Raw genomic sequence first — 11,197 nt, 5'->3', positions numbered from 1 at the left:
CTTTCCCTATGCTACCATTTTGACACTTACAAAAGAACACCTCAATTCAGCAACCAAGTTTTACAACTATTATTCCTACCCATCAAATGGTGATGCAGAAGGTCGTACTTCTTATGAGTTTTTAATATATTAAGAGTACATTATTGATCTAGGACCGAAGGACTGTGCCTTACTTTATAAGAAACAAAGATAGCCACATCAGTTGAATTCCATATATGTGATGCTACATATTCAGTGTATTAAAAATTGAAATGAACATCATAATCAAACTAAGGCTCCAAACTCATGCTCTTCACATGGAAGACAGTACAAGAGCAGACACAATAGAGACCGCCTTGCAACAAGAAAAATGGGAAGGTGTTTGGGTCCCCTGTTGATTTTTGAGCCACTGTGTCAGATCCGATCTGCCAATCTTTGGGCTTCTGCGTATATGTGAACAAATAAACCGTTATCTATTTAAAATAAATACATAAATACTTGCTTCTTAAAAAAAAAAAAAAAGAATTCTGTGGCTGCAGTGGTTCCATATTGCAGGTCCAGGTCAAAAACTCAGGAATGTCCCTTCTGTCCCAGCTCCTTAAGGCGGGCCCTGCAGATCCCAAGGGGACAACCTTTCAGAAAATTGCTAGGTGTCTAGACTGATCATATCTTTGAAATGTTTTCTCATCACTGTTTTCTCATGCGTGCATGCCATACTTCCATTTGAGAAATCAAACGTTTTCTCATCTGTGATTTCTTGCTTTAGCTTAACTCCGCTTGTTGGATAGATCGGGCAGATCACAATGTGAACACAGCTGGGGGCGTGGAGATAAGAACCAGCCTCTCTTGGATGCATCTGGGGAAAGCCAGGCCCGCGTTTCCATGTTGGTGCACAGAGTCTGCACCCAGAAAACACCCCGGTGAAATATTCGTGTGCATCACCTGCCTTAGGTTCTAGCCTCCCACACAGACACGGCCCGCACAACAGTGCTTGAGGGAACTACATCCATACATAGTTAAAGAAAAAGGGGTCGAGCTGGGTTGTAAGCAATTCATTCAACAAATAGCTATTGAGTGATGATTTCATTCCAAGCCTCTGCTAGGTGCTGAGAAACCAGAGACAAATAAATCAAAACAGCTGGTGAACTGGCTGGGGGTTGGAAGGGAGGCCAACCACTGGGGTCTAGATCAGTGGGGTGAGAGCTGTGCTGGGAACTCAATGGGTTTGCAGGAGCCGGGGCAGGGACATGTAGTTCCCCGACTAGGGATCAAACCCACGCCCCCTGCAGTGGGAGCTCGGAGTCTTAACCACTGGACCGCCAGGTAAATCCGAGGGACACACAGCTCCATTTGATGGGACAGGCAAGTGGCAGGCAAGTCATCCCAAAGGACATGATGCCTGAGAAGTTCCCTGAGAACAGCTAGAAGCTGGAAAGTCAGAGAAAGGCATCGCAGGTGAAGACAGAGGTGGAATTATGGCACGCACGTCCAGAGAAGCGCAGATGCCCACTGTGCTTGCTGTCTCTGTGGGAGGTGAGAAAGAATTCCCAGTGTAAATGGATGCACCTTAGGAGACTGAGTTTGGACTTTAGGATGAAGATGAAAGAGGTATGAAGATCAGACATACGTGTTAGAAAGCTCACTCGAGCTCTTTGTTGTGTGGAGAATGGATGGGCGAGGCTTTGCCTATAATAAAGTAAGAAAGGGTGAGGATCTGATGGGGTGGGAACACAGGGGGCACATCCTAAAGATGGAACAGAGAGGGACCGGGACTTGCAAAAGTGACTGAAGTCGGGGATGAGGAGACAGAGGCCGCCTTCCATGACCCTAGCTTGAGTCACTGGGTGGACAGGGCTGAGATCTGGAAATGCGGATGGGAAATCAATGAGCCCTGCCGGATAGGCAATTCTGGAGTTCCTGAGAGAGGGCTGGGTGGAAAAGTGTTCAGGGAACAAGGGCCTGACCCACATAAGCATATGTCAAGACTTCTTTCTGAAAGAAGGAAAGCACATCTCTGATGGTGCGAGACATAAACACACATCAGCGGGTCAGCCCTCAATATCTTTCTTGGAGGGATTAAATGATGGGGCAGGGGTAGCGTATCCCAGGCTCTCCCCTGCCCATGAGAGGACCTGAGTCAGTGATGAGATGAAACTGAGCAGGTCCTATGCAGTTTAATACAATGCTTGGCCTTAAAACTCCACTGCATCACAAACCATGTAAGAGGTGAGAGGACCACTGATGACCAGCAGCTTTAGCATCTGAAAAAAATTTAGAGACGCTTACTCTGGCTTTTAGAATGTTTTTAGGCCAGGGACTGCACAATGACAGCACCATCTAGAACCACAGACCATCTTTCTTCGGAGGCATACAAAGAGCCTAACTCATCGCCTCTGGTCTAGGTTAGCTAATCGGTTTAACTCACGATTTGGTGTTTTCTGGAAGGACATCTATGAGGTAACTCTCTCTTGAAAGGCTTCAGAATAATCAAACATTAGGACAGAATGTATTTTTTAAAACATGGGAAATATGCAAAGAGTGAGCAAGCAGTCACTGGACACCTTTATAAAAATATCCACAGAAGTGAATATATATGATAAAAAATGCCATCCAGCTAGAGGCCCTTCTCCACCCTTTTGTTTTGTTTTGTTTTGTTTGTTTGTTTGCGGTACGCGGGCCTCTCACTGTTGCGGCCTCTCCCTCTGCGGAGCACAGGCTCCGGACGCGCAGGCTCAGCGGCCACGGCTCACGGGCCCAGGCGCTCCGCGGCACGTGGGATCCTCCCGGACCGGGGCACGAATCCGCGTCCCCCGCATCGGCAGGCGGACTCTCAGCCACTGCGCCACCAGGGAAGCCCTCTTCACCCTTTTTTATTGATATATGAGTATATTCACCCAAGTGTTCTTCTCACACAGAGAGAATTAGGTCGTACTCCTTACTACAGTACTGGTCTAAAGTATTTATGCTTCACTAAAGGTACTGATATAAAGTTAGCTAAGAGAAGATATAAACTGGAATTTTAATTATGCAGAAGTAAAAAATCACCCCAAAACTTAGTGACTTAAAACAACCACCATTGTATTCTCTCACACTGGACTGTGGATTGGCTGCTGTGAGCTGGCAGCTCTTCTGCTCCATGAGGTTGGCTAGCAGTACAGTCTCTGAGGGCTCTATTTTGCTAGAACATTCCAAGATGATGTCTCGGCCATCTTGGTGCTCCTCCCTGTGGCCTTTGTCTCCACGGAGGGATCTTACCCTCTAGGGTCTCTCTGTGTGGCCTCTCTCCACAAGAGGTAGTTGGTCTTCTTACACAGCAGCTGGCTGCCAAGAGGGCAGAAGCAGAGGCTGCCAAGCCCTCTTAGGATCAGAAAAGGCACAGTGTCACTTTCAGCATGTTCTGTTGGTCTAGTCAAGTCTTAGAGGCAATGCAGACTCAGTGTGGGAGCAGACGTCACCAGGGCACTGCTGCTGGCAGGTGTGGCTCCTTGGGGGCCATCTTTGCACACTGGCTGCCACGGTTCACAGTGCAAGAGGGATGAGCAGTGAAGTGGTTAGAACCACAGATCTGGCGTCAGACTAATACAGGTTGAAATTTTGACTCACCACCTCCTGAAAATAGATGTGACCATGTGGTGTAAGACATAAAATGAGACTCGAGATTATGTGGTCTCGACATCTGGTGAAATTGGAGGCCCTCTTATGGCCCAACAGCAAGTTTCCCTCCCCACTCTGTTCCTGTGGATAAGGTCCCCCAGCTAAACACCCAGCCCCCCCACCCCTTATCAAACAGACCAGGCTCAGCTCCTGCTTTACCCCTGAGTAGTGGGTTTCCGTTCCCTCCCGGCTGGTAGAATTACTCAGACAAGCCGGTCACACTCTCCCGTGGGAACCAGGGGCCATCCCACCCTCTTGTTACTACAGAGCCTGCCTTCCACCGCCCTGCTTGTTCACTCTGTTCTGAGTGTAACCCCCATGTGCCCCTGCATGGTATGCAGTGTCCCCCTCTCCCGGGCTGTGAGTGTGTGTGACTAATAAGCTGCTTTTTATCTCATCTGTCCTGTGTTGGGTGTTGCGTGTTCATCCATCCCTATAACTCTGGGGTAGGAATCCCTCCTTCATGAAGAGGGTGAAGGGGAGGTGATTAAAACAGATGACAGGGCTTCCCTGGTGGCGCAGTGGTTGGGAGTCTGCCTGCCAATGCAGGGGGTGTGGGTTCGTGCCCTGGTCTGGGGGGATCCCACATGCTGCGGAGCGGCTGGGCCCGTGGGCTATGGCCGCTGGGCCTGCGCGTCCGGAGCCTGTGCTCCGCGGTGGTGAGGGGCCCGCATACTGAAAAAAAAAAACAAGAAAAGTAACAGATGACAGAAGCAAATGCCTGGTGCGCAAGGAAGGGGTCATGAGCCAGGGAACACAGGTGGCTTCTGGAAGCTAAAAGAGGCGAGGATTCTCCCCTAGAGCCTCCGGGATGAATGCAGTTCTGAGGACACCTTGATTTTAGAAACCTGATTTCTAGAACTGTAAGATAATAAACTTATGTGGTTTCAAGGCCCTGCATTTGTGGTAATTTGCTACCAGCAGCCATAGGAAATGAATGCATCTTCATGGCATCTCTCACTATCTGAAGTTATTTAATTTATTTAATTGCATGTTTATTGTCTAGTTCCTCTTACTAAGCTCTGTGAGAGTGGGCTCTGTGTTGGTCTCCATCACCTCAACTCCAGCTGTGCCAACAGTGCCTGGCACATCTGGATGCTGAATAAATACTTCCTGAGGAAGTATTTCACTCCTTGAGTGAAACATGACAATAGTGCAGTGACCTATGTGTGGCACTATCTGGGCTTCTACTCTTCCACTGGTTCTGATAATCATGGGCAGCCTGATTTTTAAAATCATAGTAACCTTACTTGCACATTTTATTTTTAATTAATTAATTTATTTATTTATTTTGTGGTACGCGGGCCTCTCACTGTTGTGGCGTCTCCCATTGCAGAGCACAGGCTTAGTGGCCATGGATCACAGGCTCAGCCGCTCCGCGGCATGTGGGATCCTCCTGGACCGGGGCACGAACCCATGTGCCCTGCATCGGCAGGCGGACTCTCAGCCACTGCGCCACCAGGGAAGCCCCGCACATTTTATAACAATGCTTTGTACTAAGAGTATCGTATCCTTGAAAAAAAACCCACCCAAATTCAAGGCTGTATCTTGTTGCAAAATTGCTTAGGAAAGAGCTTAATGTAACTATTAAAATATATTTATAAACGCCGCATTAAAGGGGAGAGGAGAGATCAGTGTTTGAGTCCACATGGCCTGCAGCGTGCAGTAAAGGGATGGCCTGAGGAGATATCAGGTTCATTGGGGGCTGACAGCTCACAGGGCCACACAGGCTGCCCCAGAGGAGCTGGCCTTGGACAGGCCATGCGGCGCTGAGTCTGGCCCGATGAAGATGCCACACCTCCCTTCTGAGGTTACACCTTACACCTCTGTATTAGTTTTCTATCACTGCTCAAGAATTACCACCAACTTGGAAGTTTCAGAGAACACATTTATCATCTCACAGTTTTGGTGGGCCAGGATCCAGGTCTGTGATGGCTGCATCCTCTGCTCAGGGTCTCTCCCCAGGTGAGACCCCCTCGGAGTCAAGGTGTTAGCCAGGGCTGCGATCTCACCTGAGGCTCGGAGTCCTCTTTCAAACTCACGCAGTTGTTAGCAGAAGTCATTTCCTTGCAGCTATAGAACTGACAGCCCCTTTTCTAGCTGGCTGTTGGCCAGGGACTGCTCTCAGCTTCTAGAAGCTGCCCCCAGGTGCCTGGCACACGGCCCTCCTCTCACAGCTTGCCTCTTCCCGGCCAGCAGGAGAACCGTGCTACGGCTCTGCTCTCCTTTGATGACTCGCCTGATTAGGTCAGGCCCACCCGGGAGCATCTTCCTTTGGATTAACTCAAAGTCAACTGAGTCGGGTACTGCGTTCTAACTGTGAAATCCCTTTTCCCATATAAGGTGATATCTTCATGGGGGTGATAGCCCGTCACAGTCACAGGGCCTGCCCACACTCAAGGGAGGGGCTTGTTCCCCAGGGGTGGTGGTGGGAATCTTGGGGGTCAACCTCGCCAGTCGACCAACCACAACCCCTCGACCCCAATTCACAACTGCATTCTCACCAATCCCATCCTTTCTAACCCCAGGGAGCACGGCCTCAGCCGGACTTCTGCTAAGCTCTCGGAACTCTCTTACGACTGAGGACAACGGGACTGTCTCATCAGACCAGGGCTGGCCTCCTGCTGAGCCCCCTTTCCTGCCCAGGTCACCTCCCGTCCTCCAGAATGTCAGCCTCCACCCCAGAACTTCCGCTCCCCGCTCGCTGCTGCACGTCTCTCCTCCGTACTCCCTGAGTGTGCACAGCTCAATACGGGCAGCAGGGGGCGCTGCCGGCCTTGGCTGGCGGGCAGTCCCAGAAGGCGGGAGCTCAGCAGCATCTCAAGCCCATGCGCCTCTTCCTGGATCACCGGCTCTCTCCCAGGAGAAGGCGGGCCGTGCCTATGCCTGAGGTCTCCTTCCTCCCAGCCTGCGTCTCTGCAGAGGAGTTAGCCCTGCCGCAGGGGAGTGGCAGTGCAAGAGTAGGGGGCTTCCATGGCCAGGTCCCTGCTGGCGGATGAGCACGCCTCTGCCTCTGCCCGTGGTCTGGCGGTGGCGGCGAGGATGGAGAGTGAAGCGGGTGGTCCCTGATTGAAGAGGGGCCCTGCGCTGCCTCCTTCTCCTGTCCCTTTTTTGTGTCTGGAGGCCCCCTCCCAGCCACACTGCAGTGTTCGCATCATCGGCGGTAGGTTCTTCTCATGGGGCCGCCTCAGGCGCTCTTTCTAGTCCCTTCGCCCTGAGCACAGCTCCACTGGGTGAACTCCAGGTCACAATTTTCTGGGTCCTTCACGACAGGCCGAGCGGCTTGTCTTTTTGGTGGTAGAAGAGGGTCCCCGGACCCTGGCCGCCACTTCCACAGGCCTGCGGGTAAGGCCCTGAGATCTGCGGGCCAGCAGTATGAGCTGTGACCCGCTGGGCCAGCAATGCGCCGCTGCACACAGGCCTTGCCTGGCGCCATGACCATCCTGTATTCTACCCCACCTTCCCCTTCCCTTTCCCTCCTCCGGGTCTCCATCAGCTTCCGCAGTTGGAAGAGGCTGTGAGTGGGGCTCAGACTCACTTGGGCGAACAAAGCACATCCCTCAGGGTGCCCTTGCCACGTGGCCTGAGTCTAGGACCCTCGGGATCAGGGGGCAGCCCATCACCGTATATGGCCTTGTACAGCTCCTGTTCTTGGCCGCCCAAACCCTTACTTTGGAGGCCTTGAGATCTTTGCTGCAGTCACCCAAGACTGGGCATTAGGACTGGGAATGTCCCCATTAATGTCCCCTTAAGCCTGAGCCCTTAAGGACATCTGTCGGTCAGTACCTTCCTGCGACCACCATCCTTGGAGCGTGCCAATAGCGTATCCCAGTCAAGATCCAAACACCTTGCTTCCTGGGGAGGAAACTTCATTTCCAGAAAGTACTCTGAAGTTTTGGTAATTCGTGATTTCCATTGCTGGCTCGGGGGCCCACCTGCTGCCTAGCCCATGTGGCACAACCAGGCGGGGGCCAGTATGGGTCATCTCCTGCCCTGGGTGTCTGGCAACATTGGTCTAGGGTGTAATTTTGTTCCGGACAGGAAATCCAGTAGTTGCTGGTATTTGGGGCCCAAGGCAAAGGCCTGAGAATCACCATCCACACTCCTTTCAGTCCTGTCCTGGGAACTTCATGGTAATTAGTATCTTTGGCAAACTTGAATACAGGGGAGTGTGTTTAGCATGTTGGTGTAACTAGCCAGTGCTGAGCCAGGGAGAGAGTGTAGACAGGGAGGTCGGAGAAGGGCAAAGGCCTGGAGGAAGAGGGCCTCAAAGCCCGGTAAGGATTTTAAATTCTAAGTCGGGGAGTGGGGGTATGTATTAGCTTCCTACTCCTGCTATAACCAATTACCACACACACTGTAGCTTAATATAGCATTTACTCTCCTTAAGTTCTGGGGGCTGAGATCAAAAATCAGTTTCAGGGCTTCCCTGGTGGCGCAGTGGTTGGGAGTCCGCCTGCCGATGCAGGGGACGCGGCTTCGTGCCCCGGTCCGGGCAGATCCCACGTGCCGCGGAGCGCCTGGGCCCGAGAGCCATGGCCGCTGAGCCTGCGTGTCCGGAGCCTGTTGCTCCGCAACGGGAGAGGCCACAACAGTGAGAGGCCCGTGTACCGCAAAAAAACAAAAAACAAACAAACAAACAAAACAAACAAAAAACATGTTTCACTGGGCTGGAGTCAAGGTGTGGGCAGAGCCATGTGCACCCGGAGGCTCTGGGGGAGAATCCTTTTTCTTACCTATTCCAGCTTCAAGAGCTGTATTTCTTGCATCCCTTGGTTCATGGTCTCTTCCTTCATCTTCGAAGCCAACAGTGTAGCATCTTCAAATCTCTTTTCTGTCATCACATCTGTCTCTGCTTCTCTCTTATCAGGACTCTTGTGATTACACGTGGGGCCCACCAGGATAATCCCCCCATCTCTAAATCTTTATCTTAATCACACCTGCAAAGTTCCTGTTGCCCTGTAAGGTCACATCCACAGGCCCCAGGGATTAGAACCTGGATATCTTTGGGGTCCACCATCCAGCCCATCACACAGAAAGTCATGGTGTGGGGGGTGGGGTGGGGCAGTGAGCAAGGGTGTGGCGGGATCTGATGTACTGTAACAAGGGTCCCTCTGGTTCTGTGGACAAGTGACTGGAAGAGGCAGGTGCAGAGCAGGTGACCACACAGGAAGCTCTGCAGCGCCCCAGGGCAGAGACCTCGGAGGGCCAGGTGACCTGAAGGAGGGAGATTCTGGATGTATTTTGAAGACAGAGGGGAGAACATTTGCTAGTGGGCTGGATAGGAGAGTGAGACAAAGGGTTTCTCGGCTGAGCTGGGTAAATTGTGTTGCCACTGATGGGAACATGGGAGGACGGACAGGCCTAAGGGTCCTGCGTGGAAATTAAGATAAAAAAGAAATTTTGGACTTGGGCACATTTTGTCTAAATGAAAAGCAAAATAAAAACAAACAAAAAACCAAGCATCCCGAGCACAGGATAAAATGAAATTTGCTCAGGAACTCGCCTCCTGAGATTGGCCGGCAGTTCAGTGGAGGTCAATGTAGGGGCTCTTTCTATGAACACAGGGAGCCTGAGGCTGTGCCTCCTGAGCCCCCCACCATGGAGGGCCTGGTCCTTGATTGACGGGGGCTGCCTCTGGTCCTTGCTCAGGCCTGCAAGACCCAGGCCAAGAAGAGGATCCTTAGTGGGAGATGCCAGTGACTCGAGCCATGCCAAGTTTGGCTTCACACTTGATCCTGAAACCCTCACAAGGATGAGTCAACCTCTTCCAAGGTCAGCTCTCTCCCTTTATAGCCCCGCCTTCTGTTTCTCCAACCCCAACCCGAACCTCCCAGCTCTGGGCACAGATTCTTCACTCTGTCTCTTTTCTTAGACATTGGAAGCTTGACTACCCACCAGGAAGACCTTGACCTTTCAGAGAGGGGAGCCCCAGACACCAGGATCCAAGGAGATCTTGCTGACCTCATCTGGAGGCTAATGAAGCCCAGTCTTAGAAGTATAGTATCCTGGTTCAACACTTTGGAAGGGGAAACTCTTCCCATTGTTTTCCTGATGAGCCTACAGGGGTAGAAAGAGGAAAAAAGAAAAGAAAAACATCGGTGCAGAGGATAACCTCTCAATAGGTTATGACAGTAGACTCCGTCAGAGATACTAACTTCAGGGGGAAGGGTGACCCCTGTTTTGGTGAAGCCCCCAAGCACTGTGAGGGTTAAATCCATCAAGAATCTGGAACAGAGCAGCTCTCAACAAAGCAGGAAGACAAATCATTTATGAAATTCAGCAGAGAAAACTTGAAGTAAGTGATTTGAAGTGGAAGCAACTCGGGGGCTGAACATTTGCACAGTTAGGTTTAGGGAAACAGTAGATTGGCAGCCAGATACCAAATGAAAACAGGTCACATCTTGTTGTGGTTTTTAAGCCCCTTTTTCCCGTCTGTCTGTCTCCTGGATCTGGCAGGATTGTGTGTTATCCGCTACATACCTACTTATTAGTACCTCTACTCACCAAAGATCTGCCACAAAAACCAAAAACTAAAGCTGGGACTAATTTTACCTTATAAAAAGGATGAATTCAAGTTAACTCAGTTAAAAGAAATTATTTGGCAACTTCTCCTATAGTAAAACCACATACAAATATTAGATTTGGAAGGGCATAAACATGCAGATATGATATAAGCCACTATTTATAATGGTCGTTGAGGGCCTTCCACAGCTTCTGTAAGTTATTTCCCCAGTATTCATGGTGCTTAAATGTTTATTTCTATAAGAAAAAGAATGATGCACATTTTGTACAATTTGCAGGAAAAATGTTTTAGAAGCTTCAGAAATAAAGCTGACCTTGCAGAAACATAGTGCAGTTTTGTTTGTTTGTTTCTTTCCTTTTCTAATAATTCATTAATTTCAAATGCATCATTGCAGATGTATTTTCCTGGTACAGTATGTCACTGCTGCCCGAGGTCTGATGAGAGTGTGGATTGACATTAAAGAGGTGATAAAATGAAATTCATTTACCACTGATTACATGTGGATGTATATATTCTTATTTATTTATTTATTTATTTTTGGCCGCGTTGGGTCTTCATTGCTGTGCGCGGGCTTTCTCTAGATGCGGCGAGTGGGGGCTACTTTTTGTTGCGGCTCTTGGGCTTCTCATTGCAGTGGCTTCTCTTGTTGTGGAGCACAGGCTCTAGGCACACGGGCTTCAGTAGTTGTGGCACATGGGCTCAGTAGTTGTGGTTCACGGGCTCTAGAGCACAGGCTCAGTAGTTGTGGTGCACAGGCTTAGTTGCTCCACAGCACGTGGGATCTTCCCGGACCAGGGATTGAACCCGTGTCCCCTGCATTGGCAGGTGGATTCTTATCCACTGCGCCCCCAGCAAAGTCCCATGGATGAATATATTCTTTTTTTTTTTTTTTTTTTTTTTTTTGCGGTACACGGGCCTCTCACTGTTGTGGCCTCTCCCGTTGTGAAGCACAGGCTCTGGACGCACTGGCTCAGCGGCCATGGCTCACGGGCCTAGCTGCTCCGCGGCATGTGGGATCTTCCCAGACCGGGGCACGAA

At 50.4% G+C, this 11,197-nt stretch overlaps 1 protein-coding gene and 1 pseudogene across 1 annotated transcript in view; one reads left to right on the top strand and one right to left on the bottom strand.

The window, feature by feature from the left end:
* LOC103077944 (ubiquitin-conjugating enzyme E2 G1 pseudogene) overlaps window positions 1-6,632 on the top strand; it is a 32,205-nt pseudogene extending 25,573 nt beyond the window's left edge.
* A 265-nt stretch (window positions 6,633-6,897) lies between these two features.
* Window positions 6,898-11,197, bottom strand: part of RCAN1 (regulator of calcineurin 1) — a 106,706-nt gene continuing 102,406 nt past the window's right edge. Inside the window, exon 4 of the mRNA XM_007446493.1 lies at window positions 6,898-6,993. Within this exon, the coding sequence (XP_007446555.1) occupies window positions 6,898-6,993 (96 nt within the window). The remainder of the gene's footprint in view (window positions 6,994-11,197) is intronic.

This window comes from Lipotes vexillifer, unplaced genomic scaffold, assembly GCF_000442215.2.
Source record: "Lipotes vexillifer unplaced genomic scaffold, Lipotes_vexillifer_v1.1 scaffold1549, whole genome shotgun sequence".
Taxonomy (NCBI): Eukaryota; Metazoa; Chordata; class Mammalia; order Artiodactyla; family Lipotidae; genus Lipotes; species Lipotes vexillifer.
This window is presented reverse-complemented; position numbering and strand designations above follow the sequence as displayed.